At 41.8% G+C, this 23,806-nt stretch overlaps 2 protein-coding genes across 4 annotated transcripts in view; both read left to right on the top strand.

The window, feature by feature from the left end:
* The window catches only part of prpf8 (pre-mRNA processing factor 8), a 35,793-nt gene extending 28,721 nt beyond the window's left edge, over window positions 1–7,072 (top strand). Inside the window, exons 35-42 of one of the 2 annotated variants that reach the window (XM_034169362.1) lie at window positions 91–264; window positions 2,783–2,976; window positions 3,069–3,308; window positions 4,489–4,630; window positions 4,759–4,899; window positions 4,988–5,127; window positions 5,482–5,684; window positions 6,538–7,072. In XM_034169362.1, coding sequence (XP_034025253.1) covers window positions 91–264; window positions 2,783–2,976; window positions 3,069–3,308; window positions 4,489–4,630; window positions 4,759–4,899; window positions 4,988–5,127; window positions 5,482–5,684; window positions 6,538–6,692 — 1,389 coding nt within the window. In that variant the 3' untranslated portion in view covers window positions 6,693–7,072. The remainder of the gene's footprint in view (window positions 1–90; window positions 265–2,782; window positions 2,977–3,068; window positions 3,309–4,488; window positions 4,631–4,758; window positions 4,900–4,987; window positions 5,128–5,481; window positions 5,685–6,537) is intronic. The other variant, XM_034169361.1, reaches the window with a different exon arrangement.
* A 4,338-nt stretch (window positions 7,073–11,410) lies between these two features.
* Window positions 11,411–23,806, top strand: part of LOC117509616 (RILP-like protein 1) — a 57,585-nt gene continuing 45,189 nt past the window's right edge. For both annotated transcript variants that reach the window (XR_004560449.1, XM_034169360.1), the window contains exons 1-2: window positions 11,411–11,894; window positions 15,086–15,209. Coding sequence is in view for 1 of the 2 variants with exons in the window: in XM_034169360.1 (XP_034025251.1) it covers window positions 11,568–11,894; window positions 15,086–15,209 (451 nt within the window). In the remaining variant the exon portion in view is untranslated. The remainder of the gene's footprint in view (window positions 11,895–15,085; window positions 15,210–23,806) is intronic.

Genomic DNA, 23,806 nt, shown 5'->3' with positions numbered 1-23,806 from the left:
TCTGTCATATGTGATATTTCTGCTGGTTGAATACCCGTGCCAACACGATTTTATTTATTTATTTTGCGCTCTGTCATTCTCTCTACATAGGTCCACTTGCTGGATTTCCCAAACATTGTGATCAAAGGCTCAGAGTTACAGCTACCCTTCCAGGCCTGTTTGAAGGTGGAGAAGTTTGGAGACTTGATTCTGAAAGCTACAGAACCTCAGATGGTGCTCTTCAACCTGTATGATGACTGGCTCAAGACCATTTCATCTTACACAGTGAGTCACACTCTTAATTCTGCAAAGCCTCAAACGAGAATAACATTAATTAATATATATATATATATATATATATATATATATACATACACACACACACAACCCCTGGAAAAAATTAGGGAATCACCGGCCTTGGAGGATATGCATTCAGTTGTTTAATTTTGTAGAAAAAAAGCAGATCACAGACATGACACAAAACTAAAGTCATTTCAAATGGCAACTTTCTGGCTTTAAGAAATCAAGAAAAAAAAATTGTGGCAGTCAGTAACGGTTACTTTTTTAGACCAAGCAGAGGGAAAAAAATATGGAATCACTCAGTTCTGAGGAAAAAATTATGGAATCATGAAAAACAAAAGAACGCTCCAACACATCACTAGTATTTTGTTGCACCACCTCTGACTTTTATAACAGCTTGCAGTCTCTGAGGCATGGACTTAATGAGTGACAAACAGTACTCTTCATCAATCTGGCTCCAATTTTCTCTGATTGCTGTTGTCAGATCAGCTTTGCAGGTTGGAGCCTTGTCATGGACCATTTTCTTCAACTTCCACCAAAGATTTTCAATTGGATTAAGATCCGGACTATTTGCAGGCCATGACATTGACTCTGTCTTTTTGCAAGGAATGTTTTCACAGTTTTTGCTCTATGGCAAGATGCATTATCATCTTGAAAAATGATTTCATCATCCCCAAACATCCTTTCAATTGATGGGATAAGAAAAGTGTCCAAAATATCAATGTAAACTTGTGCATTTATTGATGCTGTAATGACAGCCATCTCCCCAGTACCTTTACCTGACATGCAGCCCCATATCATCAATGACTCTGGAAATGTACATGTTCTCTTCAGGCAGTCATCTTTATAAATCTCATTGGAACGGCACCAAACAAAAGTTCCAGCATCATCACCTTGCCCAATGCAGATTCGAGATTCATCACTGAATATGACTTTCATCCAATCATTCACAGTTTATGATTGCTTTTCCTTAGCCCATTGTAACCTCCTTTTTTTCTGTTTAGGTGTTACTGATGGCTTATGTAAATCCCATTTCCTTTAGGCGGTTTCTTACAGTTCGGTCACAGACGTTGACTCCAGTTTCCTCCCATTCGTTCCTCATTTGTTTTGTTGTGCATTTTCGATTTTTGAGACATATTGCTTTAAATTTTCTGTCTTGACGCTTTGATGTCTTCCTTGGTCTACCAGTATGTTTGCCTTTAACAACCTTCCCATGTTGTTTGTATTTGGTCCAGAGTTTAGACACAGCTGACTGTGAACAACCAACATCTTTTGCAACATTGCGTGATGATTTACCCTCTTTTAAGAGTTTGATAATCCTCTCCTTTGTTTCAATTGACATCTCTCGTGTTGGAGCCATGATTCATGTCAGTCCACTTGGTGCAACAGCTCTCCAAGGTGTGATCACTCCTTTTTAGATGTAGACTAACGAGCAGATCTGATTTGATGCAGGTGTTAGTTTTGGGGATGAAAATTTACAGGGTGATTCCATAATTTATTCCTCAGAATTGAGGGAGTCCATTTTTTTTTTCCCTCTGCTTGGTCTAAAAAGTAACCGTTACTGACTGCCACAATTATTTTCCCTGATTTCTTAGTGTTTTTTAAAGCCAGAAAGTTGCCATTTGAAATGACTTTAGTTTTGTGCCATGTCTGTGATCTGCTTTTTTTTCCTACAAAATTAAACAACTGAATGAACATCCTCCAAGGCCAGTGATTCCATAATTATTGCCAGGGGTTGTGTGTGTGTGTGTGTGTGTGTGTGTGTGTGTGTGTGTGTGTGTGTGTGTGTGTGTGTATATGTGTATATATATATATATATATATATATATATATATATATCACACATACATACAGAGTTGTGGTCAAATGTTTACATACCCTGGCAGAAGTTTTTGAGAAATGTCTACTCCATGCAAATTTACCATAAAGTGTCATACTGTTTGTATTTTTGTAATTAATGTAAATAAAGTCCGAAACACATTCAGTGGCAGCTTTACCATCAGAGAGCTCATCTACAGCTACCGCAAAAGACTCCAAGCTGTCATTGATATTAAAGGGGGCAACACACAGTATTAAGAAAAGGGGTATGTAAACTTTTGATCAGGGTCATTTGGGTAGTTTGTGTTGTCATTATGATTTCAAAAGAGTAAACACAGTTATTTACCAATAAATGGCTTCACCCAACCACTAACCATGAGTGAAACAAAGTTTTTGTGTTATTGTTCATATTCTCTGAAAAACGGCCAAAAAAAAAAGACTACTGCCAGGGTATGTAAACTTTTGAGCACAACTGTATATAAATCACTGAATTGTATAATGATGGAAGTAGTTCTGTGATCATAATTAAACAAGACTTATAACTTGGCTACAAAAATATTCTCAGGAACAACCCAAACATAAGTCGACATGTTTCTGGTCCAGTGTTACAGCTGAATTTCGCTGATGGATAAAGTGTCAGTTTATCAAAGTTTTTTTGTGTAACTAGTGTATGCTGTGCATGTAGGCCTTCTCTCGGCTCATCCTGATCCTCAGAGCGCTTCACGTCAACAATGACCGTGCTAAGGTGATCCTGAAACCTGACAAGACCACGATCACTGAGCCCCATCACATTTGGCCAACACTGACTGACGAGGAGTGGATTAAGGTGGAGGTTCAACTCAAAGATCTGATTCTGGCTGACTATGGCAAAAAAAACAAGTGAGTGTGACTTGTAAAAGTTTTTTGAAATTAAAATATATATTGTAATTCTATTGAGTAAATCCCCTCGATCTGCACTACTCTCCTTCCAGTGTGAATGTGGCTTCACTGACGCAGTCTGAGATCCGTGACATCATCCTGGGAATGGAGATCTCTGCACCATCACAGCAGCGCCAGCAAATTGCTGAGATTGAGAAGCAGACAAAGGAGCAGTCGCAGCTCACAGCCACACAGACACGGACAGTCAACAAGCACGGAGATGAGATCATCACCTCCACCACCTCCAACTATGAGACCCAGACCTTCTCCTCAAAGACTGAATGGAGGGTCAGGTATAGAAGCAGAATCTAATTTCAGTCTTGGAGGCATGTCTTTACCCCATCCTATGTGTCTGAGAGAGGGAAACAAAAACATCTGAAAAAATATTATGAAGGAAAACTGCAGTACTGAACTTGGCGGTGCAGGTTTGATTAGTTGATGCAGCTGTGTTTATGGTTTTTTAGTCCATGGGCCAAGCAGCCTTTTGGTACCACTTAAGGTGACGAAACAACACTTAGACTCCAGCCTCAGTGTACCATGACCTACATAAAAATGTATAACAGCCACCCCAGGGTGGCAGCTGTGGCCAGGTAGGGGGACAGTGAAGAATTACACAGGGGTCAGAATTTAAAAATGCTCCAATCATGTTGAAAACTATACCACATTATTTATCTGATCATAATCATTCCTAAAAGGTATAGTTTGGACTATCTGTGACTGAATGTTCTGGAGTTATGGGGTAAAACCAGCAAAAATGGTGACAAAGGTCAGTTTCAGTTTGTACAGGGGTCAAAAGTTAAAGTTGCTCCAATTTTGGTAAGTGCCATTTTCTCACCTTAAGTGGTACCAATTTAGGTCAAAATTGATTACTGGCTCATGGACTAATTGTCGTTGCTGGAAAACCCTTCATAACTTGGTTTAATGTTTAACCAGGTGATCATAGTTTAGGCCAGCCTTCCACATACTATGTTTGCATTCTGTCTGCAGTCCATTGCTTCTATAATACATATACAGAGCTGATTAACCCCACGCAAGTCAATGTACCATGTATATTTTTGACAAGTCGTAGCTGAAACACAGCTGAATGGCCAGTCAGATCGTCTGTAATCGCATCGTCATGCCCTGCTGTCATGAATATAAACGCCATGCTGTACTTACCATTGTAGATATAAAAAAAATTACTGGATTAAATGGCTGGCACACTACACAGTGCTGGCTCAAACTGGTGGTAGAATAGCTGTTTCTTTATTTGACAACCGTGCATGATAAAACACTTTACTTATAATTCCAGCCACACTCCATAACTTAAAACACACACTCCTCAACCAATAAGCAAAATGCCTCGTGGAGGACTCATCAAAAATGTGACCATGGTGTGACTGATACGTGGTGCAACGCGAATGTACTATGTGGAAATCCAGCATTTTCATTTTCCCCTTAGGTTTATCGATTTGCTCTTTGTCCTTCCTTTAGGGCCATTTCTGCTGCCAACCTCCACCTCCGAACCAACCACATCTATGTGTCATCTGATGATATCAAGGAGACAGGCTACACCTACATCCTTCCCAAGAATGTCCTCAAAAAGTTCATCTGCATCTCAGATCTGCGCGCACAGGTGGGTGGGCGTGGTCTGCAGGCGATCAGTTTCTGGAGCTCGAATCTACTCTGCCTCAGGTGTTTTATTTCAGGGGCCTTCAGTGTTTTAGAGTAATGCAACACTGAACATGTTCTGTTGGGTTTCAGATTGCAGGTTATCTGTATGGCACCAGTCCACCAGACAACCCTCAGGTGAAAGAGATCCGCTGTATCGTCATGGTTCCACAGTGGGGGACCCACCAGACTGTCCACCTGCCCAACCAGCTGCCTGCACATGAGTACCTTAAAGTAAGACACAAGATTTTTAGGTTCCAGCGCATCCACAAAGTTTCAGTGGTGAGATGCTTAACTGTTTGTGGCCTTTTTTCCCCAACAGGAGATGGAGCCTCTTGGGTGGATCCACACGCAGCCTAACGAATCACCCCAGCTCTCTCCACAGGACGTCACGACTCATGCCAGGGTTATGGCGGACAATCCTTCCTGGGATGGAGAAAAGACCATCATCATCACATGCAGGTAGGTCTGTGAGTCTGTTGCACAAATAAGGATTATTAGGTTAGGTGACGGAAGACGCTGTTTACCTCAGTGTGTATTACATCTTGTAGTAGTTCCCAATGAGGTTTGTGGGAGAAGGCTTTAAAAATGTCTACCAAAGCTTTGGAAAAAGTACTACCCTTGTATATTTCATTTTCATTATTGAAATTGCAAGTATCAGCATAAATGAAAATCTGCCTCTTGAAGTTAGTTTTCAATAATGTGAAAAAATGGAACGCTGCTGTTTTTACATTGTGGTGCACATAAGTTCTTCTTGCAGAGTAACTACACTGATTTGGCTGAATGGTACCTAGTGCGTTTCTCATCTGGTTTCAGCTTCACGCCGGGTTCGTGCACGCTCACAGCGTACAAGCTGACACCCAGTGGCTATGAGTGGGGGCGACAGAACACAGACAAGGGCAACAACCCCAAAGGCTACCTTCCATCCCACTATGAGAGGGTGCAGATGTTGCTGTCGGACCGCTTCCTGGGCTTCTTCATGGTTCCTGGACAAGTCTCCTGGAACTACAACTTCATGGGTTAGTAACTTCAGCTTTTTGTCTTAGAAGATGAACTAGTAGTCTAATGCTCTGGTTTGAGGAATCATTTTGTGGACATTCAAAGTAGCACTGGTTCCATCAGAGTATGAGGTGGGGCTTTTTGGGGGCGGGGGCTCACAACATTTATCCAAACCTTTTTAAACTGTTCATGCTACATATTTTACCAGTCTATCCTTCATTTGCATGATTTTATTACACAGATTTTCACCAAACTATAGCTCAATATTCTGAGTGTAGCTGATGCTAGTAATTAGTTACATATCACGGCTGGTTAGCTGGAACTGGAAGCAGTACATTAGACTTCAGTCTGGTCAGTGTGTGTGGGTTTTTAGTGCTGGGGGAAAGGCGTAGTTGACCTAATTTCTGGCTGACTGGTCACTGTTCTCAGATCAGAATACTGTAAATAAATGTAATCCACTTGTGTTCCATAAACCATGAACACGTTACAATAAACAGTGGTAGTAGTTAAACTGTTTTTCAGTTAAATTATGGTCTTCTGTGATAAGTTACTGTTTTATTTCTTACATAATTTATATCCTGAAAACTATTTGTTCTTGTTTGTAACATCTGTACCACTCTTTCATGTTTCCTCCCTAGTCTCACTTTTTTGTTGTTGTTTGTTTGATTTTTTTGTTGCTTTTTTTTTTTTTTTTTTAAACTGTGCAGTGCTGCTGTGTCGTGTAATTTGTAATAATTGTGCTTCCATCCGGAAACAAATAAATTAGACAGCTTAAGGAAAGTTTCTCACATGGCAGTCTTTCATATGAAGCATCATCTTGCACTTTGTTTCATACTTTTTGCTTCAAACTTTGAAAATGTGTGTTGCCTGCAGGTGTTCGTCACGACCCCAACATGAAGTATGACCTGCAGCTTTCTAATCCCAAAGAGTTCTACCATGAAGTCCACCGACCCTCACACTTCCTCAACTTCGCCTCACTGCAGGAAGGTGAAATCTATAACGCCGACCGCGAAGACATGTATGCTTGAGAGTGGACACATTTTGTAGATATTTCTGGAATAATCACGTGGAACCGGTTCAGAACAGTTCTTGCAAAATCACTGTTGAATACATGCAGGTGAGACATCGTAGAACCGTTTAGAAAGTGAAATTCTTCTCCCCCGAATATTAATTATTAGTTTTCTTTCAGTAAACACAGCTTTGTTTTTCAGCTGTCTGTGCGTACAGTTCATCCAGATGTGTGTGCAGTTTGTTTTATAATTATTATTTTAAAGCCATTACTTGTCACTCTTGAGAATTAAATTGAAAGTTGTATTTTGTCATTAATACCCTGATACTATGTTGTACTGTACATGCTGTGACATTGTAGTGTGGCTTAAATAAAGTCTTTTTTTTTTTAATATATATATATTTGTAATTTCTTCTATCTTCAGTGCTGATCCCTTAAACAAAATGTACAGAAAGTGCATTACTACTCATGTGAATCAGATACTTTTGGATTAGCAAAAAAGAATCACTGGACATTTAAAATATTTTACTTCACAACCATTGGTGATGGTATTAGTGGTATAATTAAATTTTGGCTGTTTCTGTTGGGGTCGCTACAGCTCGTGTCTCCTGTCCTCTCTTTGACAGTGGCATACAGAAATATGGCTTGGTCAGAGTTTTGTTTTTGTGTGTGTACAATTTTGTATTGAGCAGTGTTTGAAGCAATTGTGAGGCTGTTGCACATGAAAAATAATTTCTTTAATCGTAGGGTGAGAACTTGTACATTGTGTGAACTTTAACTCAACTTCTCTTGTGTAACTACAAATGGGATTTATTCTGTGATTAAAATGTCAATGACTCGATATTCATCTGATCTACTCCACAAATTTTATTCTAAGGGTTGTGTAATTTGGTCATTTCAAAGAATAAATTACAAAAAAAAAAAATCTGTAGAAATTTAACATTGAGAATATGATGTACAGTAATGTTAATTATTAAAATCAAAATACATTTTTTCCGCAAAACTTACTGGTTAAGTGTGTGAGATTTCAGACCATATAATATTAGGGTAACGGTGACAAAAGATTCAACCGTTGCCCATTTGGCTGTATTACTCCGCGCCCTGACCGGTGTTCTGATAAGATGTCATTCCTGTCTTCTGCGCAACTGCATGCGCAATATTATAACACGGAACTGTCTATGCTACGAGACGCACAATTTGACAGAACACCGGCTGTGTGCACTGCTAGCTGTTAGCCGAGAGCAAGAGAAAGTCGTGTACCAATGCCGAAATGGGTGAATTTAAGCTATCGTACGAAAGTATTGATGTCGATTCTGATGCAGAATTATCGTTGGACATTTGATGGATTACTCCGCACCCTGACTGCTGTTGGAGAGATGCTGCCTCGGCTCAACGTTGAGCCTCACCGACCGTGTGTGTGTAGGTGTGTTCTCCACTCAGATTGCAATAGCCAATCACAGATTAGCCTTTCTGTCTATCATTTACCTGTATTTTGGCTTGGAGCCAGAAAGTTATGTTGGATCCAAAAAGGCTAGGACCAAATCAGTTCCCACTGACCAATGGCGTTAGAGCTTACTGCCAACAGCTAGCCAATCGGAGCGCGGCATACGAAGGTCAGGAACTAGCTGACAGACGCTGGTTGAAAAAAATGGCAACGTCAACAACAGCAGAAAATCGTCTGCCAGCGAGGTTTGCTGAGTTCACAGAGGAGGAACTGGTGGAAATATTGAACTCCAAGGATGCCAAAAACAGAAAACAATATAACTTCAATATTTCTCTATGTTGGACTCCTTTATTTGTATTATATATATATATATATATATATACACGAGGGCTGTCCGTAAAGTAACGGTCCTTTTTATTTTTTTCAAAAACTATATGGATTTCATTCATATGACGTCGTGCAGCGCTCTCAGGCGGCGTCGTCAGCCTGTTTCAAGCTGAAAACCTCCACATTTCAGGCTCTATTGATCCAGGACGTCGTGACAGAACAGAGGAGTTTCAGAAGAAGTCGGTTTCAGCGTTTTATCCGGATATTCCACTGTTAAAGGACATTTTTTTTTAATGAAAGACGTGCGGGCGGATTGCAGCGTCGGCTCGCAGCCGCCGCGACGCTCCGTCACAGGAAAAACACCTCTGCTGGAAGCCTTAAGGACAAGTTGGAACATCTCCAGCTGATAAACAATTTCTCATATACTCACTCCACTGAAAGCCATCAAAAGCCAACTGGATTTTAACAAATGGTTAAACACGGAGGTGTTTTTCCTGTGCCGCCGCGCCGTGTCGGCTGCGTCCCGACGCGCGGACCCGTCCGCACGTCTTTCATTAAAAAAATCTCCTTTAACAGTGGAATATCCGGATAAAATGCTGAAACCGACTTCTTCTGAAACGTCTCTGTTCTCTCACGACGTCCTGGATCAATAAAGCCTGAAATGTGGAGGTTTTCAGCTTGAACAGGCTGACGACGCCGCCTGAGAGCGCAGCGCGACGTCTCGCACCGTGAAAAGTCCTTAAAGCGACAGAATCACCTCAAAATCTCTCATCAGCTGTTAAGATTTTCACTGAAAACCAGCTTAATTTTTCGAACCATGTCCACTTCGATGTGTCTCACAGGTTTAGAAAAAATTTTGATCAAACAAAGCGCCAGTCTCTCAGCAACTTCTCAGACAAAGGAATTCCGACGAGGGGCTGGACGACTCCTCCCACAAGGAGTGCTCACAGGCGAATGACGTCACCGACAGGCGTGGAAAAACTCACGCATGCGCACGAGGGTTCAAGCATGTCTGACATAAAACATATGAATGAAATCCATATATATAGTTTTTGAAAAAAATAAAAAGGACCTATACGGACAGCCCTCGTGTATATGTGTATGTATGTATATATATATATATATATATATATATATATATAAAATAAAACACACTAAAGACTCACGATTATCTTAAACACCTAAATACATATTTTGGTTGAACTCACCTCCATAACGATGCAATGTTGCAAAGAAGTTGCCGCTTGTTTACACTGACAAAATTTCGACCTCAACCCAGCAAGAATGTGATTACACGGGAGATTTGACACCATAAAGGTGTCAATATAGTATGACTTTGAGTGTTATGGTACTTATGTGGGTAAAAAGGGGTTGTTAACTGTGATGCTGGTACCGTGTTACTCTAATCTGACCACTTTTTTTTAGTAACGAGTAATCTAACACGTTAATCTTTCCAAATCAGTAATCAGATTAAAGTTACTTCTCCAAGTCACTGTGCATTACTATTATTTTTGTATTGTGGGTCGATAGCAGGGCAGCACGGTGGCTTAGTGGTTAGCACTGTTGCCTCACAGCGAGAAGGTTGTGGGTTCAATTGCCGTGGCCTTTCTGTGTGGAGTTTGCATGTTCTCCCCGTGTTTGCGTGGGTTTCCTCTGGGTGCTCCGGTTTCCTCCCACATCAGGTTAGGTGGATTGGGATCTTTATAATTGTCCATAGGTGTGTGTGTGGGTGTGTCTGTGTGTTTGTCTATTTGTGGCCCTGCGACAGACTAGCATCCTGTCCTGGGTGTACCCTCACTCTATGACTGCTGGGATAGGCTCCAGCCCCCCGCGACCCTTAATTGGACTAAGCGGTAGAAGATGGTTGGATGGGTCGATAGCAGCATTAAACTTGGTCCGTGGGCAGGGGGTCGGGGTTCGACTGAACTGCCCACTTTAAGCGAGCTGTGAGCTTTTCATCCGCGGTTTTCTGCAGCAGCTACGACTCGTCCTCACCTATTAAAGCGCGGTGACAACAGCACACCTGCACTGAGCTTTACAAAGACATTTTTGTGCTTTTTTTCCCTCCTTTATTTAGAATTCTGAGCTGAGCCACTCCGTATCTGCTGCTAAAAACAGCTGATCCTCCGCGAAGCGTCAACAACTAACACTATTTTCCACTCAAATGCACCTAAACTCTCTTTCTGAGGACCACATGATGTGAAAATGCAATAAAACATTCTTACCTGTAAATCTGGTCATGTTTTCTGCCTAAATAAATGTTATCCATTCTTTGTGCTCAAACGCCAAAGCAGGGGCGAATCCAGATGGAATGGGGGCATGGGGCAAGGATGTGCCCCCCCACAACACCCCTAGATTAAAGGTCCAGTTTTGAAGCCTGTTTTTACTGCAACTACTAATACTACTTATAATAATAATAATTTCGACAAGTAAAATGTTTAGAGAGAATTTAAATGTTAGAAAAATGTTAGAATTTAATAGTTACATTTATAAACAATGTAGGTTAGAAATTGCAAGTTTTACTGTTACAGTGCTGTCAACAGTTAAATATGAGGTCAAGAAAGAGGTCTTTATTTTACTTTTTATAAAACAAGTATTTATTTTCATTGAAGTCAAGAAAGGGTGACTATAAAGTAAGTTTTGGCAACAACAAAAAAAGTATCAGTCATGTTGAGGTGGCAGAGGGTTGTTGTCGACAGCTGGGGAAAGTAACTAGTAATCTAACTTAGTTACTTTTACAATTGAGTAATCAATAAAGTAACTAAGTTACCTTTTCAAGGCGTAATTAGTAATTGGATTACTTTTTCAAAGTAACTGTGGCAACACTGTTAACATCAACCCCCCCCCCCCACCGCCCCAAGACAAAAATCCTCCCTCCGCCCCTGATGACTGACGTTTTACGGTCTGTTGGAGGTCGAGCTCAGAGGATTTACTGTGCTCGATCTGCCACATGTTTCGTGTCTGCGTTTGTGTGCCGTTATTGGTCAGTGATGTAGGAGGATCCTTGACTTTGTTTTGTGTGTTTAAATGTGAACAGGCTGAAATGAGGCGCTCGTGTTCAGGCGTGTCGGCAGCAGCTCTCGTTTTCACTTCGCGTTTGGCGATCAGCTGCTGACGGAACTGATGTCGAACATGGACGGACCTACACAAACCCCGAACCCCGAGGGCTGCTTCGAGCGGTCGTCCTCCACTCTGACGGTCGACGATGTGTACGAAATGGCCAAAGTGATCGGCGCCGAAGTGGAAAAACTGATCGACGGCTTCGGCAAAGACAGCGTGGTGGGTCTGGTGCCGAAAATAGTCAAAGTTCTGGAGCTGCTGGAGAACTTCGCTTCCAGGAACCTGAAGGAAGAGGAGCTGCTGAAGACCTTCGAGACCTTACAGCTGCAGCAGCAGAAGAAAAGAGCAGCGAAAGAAAGCGAGGAGAGCGGCGACAAACGGGAGATACAGGTGAGACACGCGGTGACGTCACCAGGCCGCCGTGTTTAACGGTTCGATTCAAACCGGTACCGAACCGTGCGCGAGCTTCCGTGGCCGTCATTTAGCTCTGACGATGCATTAAATTAGAGTTCGCGTTTAAGCTGCGGAAGGGGCTTTCCAGGGGCGGTTCCATATTATTTCCAAGGGGGCAGGGTGGTTCCCCAGTATGCTCAAAAATAACATTGCAATAATACTAATAGTAGAGAAGCTTGAATCTTTGATTGGACTGGGTTGCTTGACACCAGGATGTTTCGCTTCAAATCGCAGAAGCTTCCTCAGCTAAAACTTCCTCAGCAGAAGTTCCAGAGAACAAAGAGGCCAGATAGACAGGAGACGGAGACAAGAAGAAGAGGAGTGTCTCTCCCTTATTTAGCAGGAGTAGGGGAAAAACTACAGAGGATCTTCAGACAGCACAAAATCCCAGTTTACTTTAAACCGGTTAACACCTTGAGACAGAAATTAGTTCACCCTAAGGACAGGATCCCTATTTACAATTCAGATGTCAGGAAAACTGTAACGAACACTGCATAGGTGAGACTAAGCAACCTTTACACAAAAGGCTATACCAGCACCGCAGAGAGGGCACCAGTGGACCTCAGTCTGCAGTTCACCTCCACCTTAAAGACACTAACCACAAGTTTGAGGACTAGGAAGTTAAAATCTTAGCCAGAGAGAAGAAATGGTTTGAGAGAGGAGTGAAGGAGGCATTGTATGTGAAACAGTTAAAACCCAGCCTTAACCAGGGAGGGGGTCTGAGACACGCTTTGTCCCCGGTTTACAATGGGGTACTCAGGTCAAAGCAGTTTCAGTCTTTTGTTTATGGTAATGAGTCATTCACGTCATCAAGGGAGCCATCAGGAGAGGCGTCCATCCCATCATCAATGAAAGACTCGTTAGCAGACTTTGAATGAGCCTTTCATTGGATTCAGGTGTGTTGGAGCAAGGAGACAACTAAGAGTGTCAGGAATGTAGCTCTCGAGGACCGAACTTGGCCACCCCTGGGTTACAGGCTTCTGTGGCTGTAATTGGAGAAATTGTTCACAGTGCATGTTTTTGCATTTTGTATCCCAGTTATACAGCTTCACAATGGAGTGGTATAGATTAAGATTAGTATAAATTAAACAACTGAATGAACATCCTCCAAGGCCAGGTGATTCCATAATTATTGCCAGGGGTTGTATAATTTTCACACATTTGTGATAGTCCAGGGAAAAATGTGATAACCTAGTGTGGCTTCTTAATTGTTTTGAACAGTGTGTAGTAATAATAATAAGAAGAATAAAAATTTGTTATCATGCCAAGCACTTCCATGTGGTTGGAATGGAATCCATGTGTAAGGAAGGTAGTAAATAGCACTTGTGTCTGTATAACATAGTAATAAAGAAATAGCATTTTGAAGATATTCTGTAACGACACTGTGACCATCTTGGATTTTGTAATTTGTTGTCCTCAGAACAAACAAACAAACAAAAAAGCATGACATGATTTATATTTTAATTTTTAAATATACGAGGTCTGTCCATAAAGTATAGGTCCTTTTTATTTTTTTCAAAAACTATATGGATTTCATTCATATGTTTTTACGTCAGACATGCTTGAACCCTCGTGCGCATGCGTGAGTTTTTCCACGCCTGTCGGTGACGTCATTCGCCTGTGAGCACTCCTTGTGGGAGGAGTCGTCCAGCCCCTTGTCGTTCCTTTGTCTGAGAAGTTGCTGAGAGACTGGCGCTTTATTTGATCAAAATTTTTTCTAAACCTGTGAGACACATCGAAGTGGACACGGTTCGAAAAATTAAGCTGGTTTTCGGTGAAAATTTTAACGGCTGATGAGAGATTTTGAGGTGACACTGTCGCTTTAAGGACTTCCCACGGAGCGAGACGTCGTGTAGCGCTCTCAGGCGCCATCGTCAGCCTGTTTCAAGCTGAAAACCTCCACATTTCAGGCTCTATTGATCCAGGACGTCGTGAGAGAACAGAGAAGTTTCAGAAGAAGTCGGTTTCAGCATTTTATCCGGATATTCCACTGTTAAAGGAGATTTTTTTTAATGAAAGACGTGCGGACGGATTGCAGCGTCGGCTCGCAGCCGCCGCGACGCTCCGTCACAGGAAAAACACTTCCGTTGGAAGCCTTAAGGACAAGTTGGAACATGTCCAGCTGTTAAACAATTTCTCATATACTCACTCCACTGAAAGCCATCAAAAGCCACCTGGATTTTACAAATGGTTATCAACACGGAGGTGTTTTTCCTGTGCCACCGCGCCGGACCCGTCCGCACGTCTTTCATTAAAAAAATCTCCTTTAACAGTGGAATATCCGGATAAAATGCTGAAACCGACTTCTTCTGAAACTTCTCTGTTCTCTCACGACGTCCTGGATCAATAGAGCCTGAAATGTGGAGGTTTTTAGCTTGAAACAGGCTGAGGATGGCGCCTGAGAGCGCAGCGCGACGTCTCGCTCCGTGGGAAGTCCTTAAAGGGACAGTATCACCTCAAAATCTCTCATCAGCCGTTAAAATTTTCACCGAAAACCAGCTTAATTTTTCGAACCATGTCCACTTCGATGTGTCTCACAGGTTTAGAAAAAATTTTGATCAAACAAAGCGCCAGTCTCTCAGCAACTTCTCAGACAAAGGAATTCCGACGAGGGGCTGGACGACTCCTCCCACAAGGAGTGCTCACAGGCGAATGACGTCACCGACAGGCGTGGAAAAACTCACGCATGCGCACAAGGGTTCAAGCATGTCTGACATAAAAACATATGAATGAAATCCATATAGTTTTTGAAAAAAATAAAAAGGACCTATACTTTATGGACAGCCCTCGTATATCAAAAAATAGCTTTAACATTTGAGGCTTTTACAATAAAACACACAATGGTTTCACATATCTGACCCACGATGTCATACAGACACAAATTAAGTGGGTTTTCTTTCTCTTTTCTTAAATGAAATGGTACAAAAATAATTTAGTAAATTCTGATTTCCTGAAATCACAATTCACCGTATTTTCAGCGCAAACTAAACCACCGCTGTCATCGCTGCACTGCACCGATACTGAAAAGTGTTTTGTCCTGGCTTTGACAAAGTCTAATTTTGTGAAGCCATGTGTCCAAGTGCTCGATACGTGCCTCTGTAATTTCACATTCTGTTTTTCTGGAGCAGGAGTTGCAACAGAAGGAGCAGCAGTGGAGGAGGAGGTGTGAGGAGCTGCAGGTGCAGGTGCAGCAGCTACAGGTGGACAGGGAGGACCTGCAGAACAGGCTGAAAGGCAGCCATGCTCATGAAGGTGTGGCATATGGTGTTCTTTATTCTTTTTATCTGTTTTGTTCATGCGTATGCTGTGCATTTTTTTAGTTATGAGCAGAGGATTAGCACGGCAACTTCTACACACCGCTTAGTACGGAACACATTTGCAGAACCAAATCTAGTCCTCAAACAACAGAAGAACATAATAATGCACAGTCACTTTTGCAGCGTAAAGCTGACTCTGGTGAGTACGTACACCGATCAGTCATACCTGCGGATTATTGCGTAGGTCCACATTTTCCCACCAAAACATCCCTGACCTGTCGAGGTGTGGACTCCACCAGATTTTTCTAGCAGTGAACAATGCTGACTTTTTCAGCAGTCTGAGTTACAGTAGGTCTTCTGTTGGGTACATGGGCCAGTCTTCACTCCCCGCATACCTCAGTGAGGCTTGGTCACCCACAACCCTGTCTCCAGTTCACCAGGTTTTCCTCCTTGGACCACTTTTTGTAGGTACTGACCACAGCAGACTGGGAACATCCCACCGGAGTAGCAGTTTTGGAGATGCTCTTTCAACTTTATCTAAATTCTGCATCTTTTAGTGAAGCTTAGGGCTAGTGGCTGGTGATCACCTTAGTATTTCTTCTGTTTTTCTTGGTGCTTAATGCTGACAAATTATACCTTATTTGTTGTCTTTCTGCCGCCTGACTCTGCTTTTTTTTCCTCTGTTTGAGGTGCAGCTCCATCCAGCAGTGGGAGCAGGTGTCTTCTTCTGCAGGCCTCCGTCCTGGACACCAGCATGGACTCCCAATATTTCCTCTATATTTGTATTGTCTATTGTGTCAGTAGCATGGCCCAAGCAGAGGGTCACCCCTTTGAGTCTGGTCTGCTTGAGGTTTCTTCCTCAAATCATCAGAGGGAGTTTTTCCTTACCACTGTCACCTGTGTGCTTGCTGTGGGGGTTGGTAAGGTTAGACCTTACTTCTGTGAAGCGTCTTGAGGCAGCTTTGTTGTGATTTGGCGCTATATAAATTAAAGAAATTGAATTGATGCTCTGGGCCAGGTCTCGAGCCATCACAATTTGGCCTTTGTCAAAGTCACTTGCATCTTTATGCGTCTTCATTTTCATGTTTCTAACACATCAGCTTCAAGGACAGAATGTGAGCTTGCTGCCTCGTATAGCCCACACACTGACAGGTGCCACTGTAAGGAAGTAATCTGTGTCATTCACTTCAGCTGTCAGTGGTCACAGTGTTATGGCTGATCGGTGTATGTTCACACTCCAAGACATGTTACATCTGTTGTATCATAGTGTTAAACCATCTTGCTCAACCCTAATGGGGTTAATTTATCACTATTTGGAGTAGGATCATATGTACGCACTGCAGAGTATTTTAACTATGCAAATTTTACCATGTAATAACACAGACAACTAGAAGGGCACTCGTAGAGCGCATCCCTCCGCCATGCCACATATCAATATCAAAGGATGTGAATTCACAAAAGGGCAAAATAATACATTATGCTATATTTACCAGAGTTTAATCCGGATCATCACCAAATTTTAATCAATTGATCTTGGACATATTTCCCATCATTCCACCAAATTTGGTTCAAATGCATTCAAAACTTTTTGAGTTATCCTGTTAAAAGGCAAACAAACAGACAAACGCCAGTGAAAACATAACCTCCTTGGCGGAGGCAATAATAAATGCACTATAAATTTTGCAGAGTAAAACTGAGTCTTTGGTGAGTACATACGGTCACAGTCCACATAGTCCCTTGTAGTTCATTTAACACATAGAGTTGATTTAACACTGTTTGTATAGGGACCATATGATTCTATTGGAAAGTCAAATTTACTCTACAGAATTTACAGTGTAAGGATGATGATGATAATAATAACGAAAATAAATGTTTTTGTTTTGTTTTTTTTACTTTAAATGAACTTCTTAGCTTATGGTACTCAGGTGTAAAGTGAAGGGATGAAGTACACTCATAGAAATATGTAAATATCTCACTCATCTTCGACCGCTTACGCCAATTAAGGGTCACGGGAAGGGGGGGGGGGGCTGGAGCCTATCCCAGCAGGTATAGGGCGAGAACATGCAAACGCCACACAGAAAGGCCACAGGTGGGAATCGATCTCATGACCTTCTTGCTGTCAAGTGAAGTTGTCTTTATTATCCCCTCAGGGGCTATTTGTTGTGCAGCCAGCAGTTGAACACATTCATACATACATACATAAACATAACATGATCTTAAATATGGCATGAAAACTCACCAAACAGTAAACATAATAACACAATAATAAGAAAACCTAGTTAAAAACCACTCATGTGATAGTGTTTAAAAATCTAGTAACAGTGGGAATAAAAGAGTTCTTGTACCTATTGGTCTTTACATCTCTTGGACATAAATCTACGACCAGATGGAGGCATTTTGAACTCAGGGTACAGGGGGGTGACTGGGATCGTCCACGATCGACCTCGCCTTCCTAATGGATCTGTTTTTATATATAGATGGCAGGTCGTTTAAGGAAACACCAGCAATCTTGTTGCACTCATTTACAATACGATGCAGAGTGTTTTTGTTTTTGGAAAGTAAAAAACCCATACCAGCAGATAAAAGAAAAGGTAAGAACAGATGGAATAAAACATCTTCATAAAAGTGCTGTCCACATTAAAATGCCTGAGTTTACAGTAAAAATGCTTTGGTGAGCTTTCTTACATACTGTGAGACAACAGTGCTAACCACTGAGCCACTGTGCTGCCCACATATAATTATAAACCTGATATATATTATAAATAAAGTATTGTCTTTCCCTCGTTCTGTTGATAGTTACTCTGCTTTTCTGCTGAGGGATTTTTTTTATGCCTTTTCCAAATGATAATGTCAGGAAAAACAAATATTTACTGAATTTATTGTGTGGGGCGGGTGGGAGAGAAGCAAACTTGTGACCACTGGCTCGCGTCCCAGCACAGCTGGATATATTTGGATTGAGAAAAGTGAAAGACAAGCATTTGTCTGAGTCTTATCACCATCCCTGAGGTGCCTTTGAGCAAAGTACTGAATTTCCAGCTCTGCCCATTTCACTGCTCAGCAGGACGACAGTGAGAGGAGTTGTCCGCATCATGGAGCAGAAAGCTTCTATGTGTGAATTTGAATTTGTGAATGTGAGTCAGGACACCTGAAAAATAGCACTTTACTCTCAGAGCTACCTCCCAAATTAAAACTGTAGTATTAGATTAGGGTTAGGGAAAAGGGGGCGGACTATCAGCCCAGCGGAGTGTAGGCCACAAAGGGCCTATTGCTCCCCCCAAAATTAACCTACTTAGTTAAACCTTTTGGTGCCCTTGATAAAGGAAACCAGGTTTCTTAACTTTAGTTTCCTAATCTGATCAGGTTCCAAAATAAAGCAACCCAGAAACTTCTGCCTCAGTTGACTCCATGCTGGACAATGGCCCAAAAAGTGGGGTGATGTCTCAGTTTCCTCCCGACAGGCTGCACATGTACTGACCTGTTGGAGTCTCATTACCATTGTGTGTCTGTTCAGCAGGTTGTGACTTGTCAGAGTCACAACCACTGTTCTTAATATATGAGGTCTGTTATAAAAGTATCTGACCTTTTTATTTTCTGCAAAAACCTGATAGATTTGAATCACGTGTGCTTACATCAGCCAACCTTGAACCTTCGTGCGCATGTGTGAATTTTTTCACGCCTGTCGATTGTGTCATTTGCTGGTAAGAAGCCTTTGTGTGGGACGTGTGTAGTGCGCTCTGCGGATTTTCATTGCAAGGAAAAAGACGGAACGACTGGAGCAGGCGCCGCATCAAATTTTGCCAGAAACTGGGCGACAGCCAGGTGGAAACCATTCGGAAGATTCAGACGGCTTTCGGTGACTTTTCAGTCGTGTGACTATCCGAGAAATTGTGGAAGAGGTGGGCATGTCACAGCATGTCCTGTGAGACTTCAGCACGAAGGTGCTTTTGCTCTGCCGTCAGCAGCTTCGGCATGAATTTCACAGCCACTCTTTTCATGGCCAAATCTTCTGTCACAATGGAATGTGCCAAAAAAGTGCTGATGTTCACCTCTTCCGCAATTTCTCGGATAGTCACACGACGGTCCCGCATCACCACAGCGTTCACTTTGGAATGATCTGGTCATTTCAGCATGTTGATGGCCGACCGGAGCGTGGCTCGTTGTGCGGATGTCTTTAAACTGGTTGTACCGCTCCTTAATCTGTGTGATGCCCATAGCATCGTCACCGAAAGCCGTCTGAATCTTCCGAATGGTTTCCACCTGGCTGTTGCTCAGTTTCTGGCAAAATTTGATGCAGCGCTGCTCCACTCAATCCGTCATTTTCCTTGCAATGAAAATCCGCCGAGCGCACTACACATGTCCTCACACAAAGGCTGCATACCAGCAAATGACGCAATCGACAGGCGTGAAAAAATTCAGGCATGCGCACAAAGGTTCAAGGTTGGCTCATGCAAGCACACGTGATTCAAATCCATCAGGTTTTTGAAAAAAATAAAAAGGTCCGATACTTTTTTAACAGACCTCGTACACCAACGAGCTCCCAGGAAAACCTGAGGTTTGGTCCTTCCACGAGCTGTCTTACCTGCCTCAGTCACTCGAGCGCTGCCGTCGTTTGTGGTGCTGCTTCCAGATCCAGTTCTGGAGGGCGGTCTTCTGCACAGCAGTTGACACCCCTACAACAGACTCTGGACCCACAAATTTAGTTGAGCTCCTCGACTTTGCAAACCGGTCCGCTCTCTCATCACCTGGAATGCCTGTTTGACCAGGTATCCACACTACAACTACATCACTAGTGTCTCCCAGTGTGTGAAGTGCCTGGACACACTCCCACACCAAAGCTGATCAGCAGACGGCTCTTATACACTCCCGGCTATCTGAGTAAATAACAACTCTTTTACCTCTAAAATTTAGGTTAATCAGGAGCTCCACACACTGAATGACAGGAAACACTTCAGATTATTTAGGGCATTCACCTGGGTGTTTGGAATGCCCCGTGGTGGACAAAGGAGCTCTAGGTGCTTGACTGGATCCTTCTCGAAGATTCTGTACAGTTTTGAGGAGGCACTTTTTCCCTTCACCTCTCCACCCAAGGTTGTCCAGGAAAGTCGTTTGGCTTTCTTAACACAATTAAAACTTTGTTTTCAATGGAAATGTTCCCACAGAAGACGCTGAGAGGATTCCTCTGTATGTTTGTCAGTCTGAGAGATGAGTCACAGATTGGTGCTGGAAGCACGAACAGTGTTTTTAGGATGCCTGTTAATTCTGAACAGTTTTTACTTAAAGCTGTATGGCTTCTTGAATTTCACAAAGCTGGGAAAATTTAGTTTCTGTTGAAATCCAAGCATTATAATGGTGCAAAATTACAGCTCATTTTTAATGAAGAGGTTACATGAGGGAAAATTCCACAGCAATTCTTTTCTTTTCCTTCTTTGCTATTGTGTGCAGATGAACTGGAGGAGGAAGCGCATGTGTGAGGTTTTGAGGTTGCCTTTGACACAACCCACTCACTTGATGCATGTTCACGGGGCGTGCACGCTACCATCCATAAGATGTCTTGTAAATCACTTCAGAGGTGTTATCTGGTTTCAAAAACATCTTTTTTTATATTTAGAGATGTTTATGTTTTACAAAATATATGACAATCATATTGGATTTACACAGAAATAAGCTGTTTCGGAGCATTTACTATCGTCTCGGCTAATTTTGTTTGAGCGAGCAACCAGCTGATGTCACGCTGCCTTTCTTTACTCCGTTTGGCAGTCGCCTTGCCCTTCCTAGCATCGCTTGCGCAGATCACTGGAAATCCCATGTAACCTGATGTCGCGACCAAATGTAGGGCATTGTATTTCATCGCTTGAATTTCTCCCCTTCAGGGGGAGAAATTCTAAATCATTTATAGTGGGATTTTTGATCATATTGGCAATATCATATTATGAATTCCTTATTTAAATGCTAAGGAATAAAATTATAGTGGTGCCAAAGAAAATAATTTTTATGACTTAAATCTTAAAAACAAAAATAATAAACCACTCAACAAAACAGGCAGTATGGTTTTAATGACAGAAACACAGTAAACACCAGGGATTAATTCAAATTAAAATTTTGTTTCTACACTGACTTTTTTATTTTGCATTTTGGTACATCCTGGTTTTCACATTTGCACAGACCCATACAGTAAATAGACAAATAGCAACTGTTGTTCAAGTTCTCCTTGCTGTATAAAACCCTTTTTAACCCTCTGGAGTCCAGGGTATAATTTACCATTTTTGACTACTTTTGGTTTTACCTTTATAATATACCTTTAAAAAGTGTTGACCTGGCCTTGTTTGGTGACATTTTTTTCAGCACAACCTCACCTGTGTGACTTTACGGTTTCTCATTCATTCTGACCTACTGTATTAACACAGTGAACCTAAAATCACACAAAAACATAAAATCCAAGTAGAAAAAAGTTAGTTTTTTTGACTGTGAAAACCACAAACTTGTTTAACGAACCATTTTCATAACTTAAAATGTAAATATAAATTGTAAATTTCAAAAACATATGTGCAAATGTAGCAAAAAAACAAAGATAAATACAACTATTTGCATAAATGCAGGAAATGCTTAAGGCGTTTTTTGTACAATTATTTATAAAACAGTCAGATATCACAATAAGATTTAGAATGTAAATATAAATTGTACATTTCAAAAACATATAGTGCAGGAAATGCTAATGCGAAACTATTTACAAAACAATCAGATGTCAAAATAAGATGCGGCACAAATTATTTGTGCCACTCAAAAAAACAAAAAAACAAACCCAATTCCTGTCCAACACAACACAGAGGGGCACACTGCAGGCCTGACACTTCTATGGTATGTCACTCCTCTTGTTGCCCAAGTTAAGGCACCTTTGGCACCTCAGTCTGCCTTTTGTAGCCTTTTGACGAGGATCTGTGCCTGTTAAAATTAGCACAGGAACATGGTTCTGGCTCCTGTTCTGTGGGCCACCTGTTTTGTCTGTGCCACACAGTTGGCACACCATTTCCCCCATAAAGTCCTTGTGTGTCATGGGCTGCACTTGCTTGACACTGCTGATCTCACAAAGCAAGATGAATGCATTTGTGGTTGCATTGTCAAGGAAGTGCAGCAACGCCGTCCTTTACCATCGTGCAGTTTTCCAATGGGTGAAGTAGTACTGGATGAGCTGGACAGATAGGTCGACCCATGTTTTTATTATAAGCCAACACTGGTTTAGGACAGGGAATGTCCAGCGTCCATCCTTCCCATCCTTCACCCTTCTCCGCACTGTCTCACCTGAAAACGCATGATGGATGGTGGAACACACAGACACCTCCCATGTGTCCATCCACTTTACAAACACCAGAGGCCCCTCTCTTATCCATCTTATAGATCAGATTTTTTTGTGAGAGCATTTGCCCTTCCTCTGGGGCATCCTCATCTGTTCACCCTGTATGTGCCACATGCCCCAAACTTCATGTTAGCCAGGAACATGAACAGTTTGGGACTCGTGTAAAATGTGATTCATAAATGTTAATAAATTCATATATTTGCAGTTTAGTTGAATAATAAATTGATTTTTGTCTCTTATTTGTTTTTGTCTATAAGCACATGCAATATCAATATCAGTGCTCAGATCACAGTAGCTTCTGGGAAAGGTGCAAGTTGCAGTAAACTGTGATGCCAAGCGCTAAGGATACATGCTATCCAGTCACAGCAGATGAAACTTTTTTACTAGCAATCATCATTGTTAGACTTTTTTAGGTTCAATGATTCCATGGCGTGTAGATGTTATGGCGTCAGTGACCCCATGGCCTTGGCGGAGGTTTGCACTCTCTGAGTGCTTCTAGTTTCAAAAAAGCAATGAGAAATTGTCCATAGCAGAGCTAACCAATGTTCTGTGAAAATGATCTGAAAAAGAATTCAGAAAATGAAAAAGTTGGAAAAACAAACCTGACAATGCCACAAAAAACCCTTAAATTCAAGTGCATGAACTAAATACATACTCCTGGCATTTAATCATATCTAAGTTGGCTTATGAAACGCCACTTCTAGGACTTTGACCTTTTTTCCAAGGTAAAAATTTGTGGAATTGGAAACTATAATGTTGGCGGAGGTTTGCGCTCTGTGAGCGCGGTGCTCTAGTTGAGGCTGGAAAGCTGCTGAACGAGTTGTATCTGTGCACACTGGCTGTGAGGTTGAAAGCAGCTCATCATAATATTTGCACTGTAATTATTCTTCAGGGGGCAGCAGGCGTTTGCATATAAGAAGAAGCAGAAACACAACTTTCTTCTTCAGCTGCGTCACAAATGTTTGTTTTTTTAAGTTGCATGGAAGACGTAATGTAGAAAGCAAGGCTGCGTGTCCTTTTTCTTAAATCCTCTGTTAATTCCCAGCTTTGGGAAAACATCTCAGTAAAGTGAGTCACAGGGTGGGGTTGCTTCCTAACTGTTTTTTTTTTTTTTTTTTTTTTTTTGAGCAGCCACAGGGGAAGAATATTCTGCCTTAACATTTTGGGATTTATTTGAGAAGTGCTCACACAAATGTGATGGCCTCATTGGACTCCCATGTGTCTCTTGCAAACGTGCAAAT

This window comes from Thalassophryne amazonica, chromosome 4, assembly GCF_902500255.1.
Source record: "Thalassophryne amazonica chromosome 4, fThaAma1.1, whole genome shotgun sequence".
Taxonomy (NCBI): domain Eukaryota; kingdom Metazoa; phylum Chordata; class Actinopteri; order Batrachoidiformes; family Batrachoididae; genus Thalassophryne; species Thalassophryne amazonica.
The sequence above is the reverse complement of the archived record's forward strand: the minus strand, read 5'-3'. Positions and strand labels throughout refer to the sequence as shown.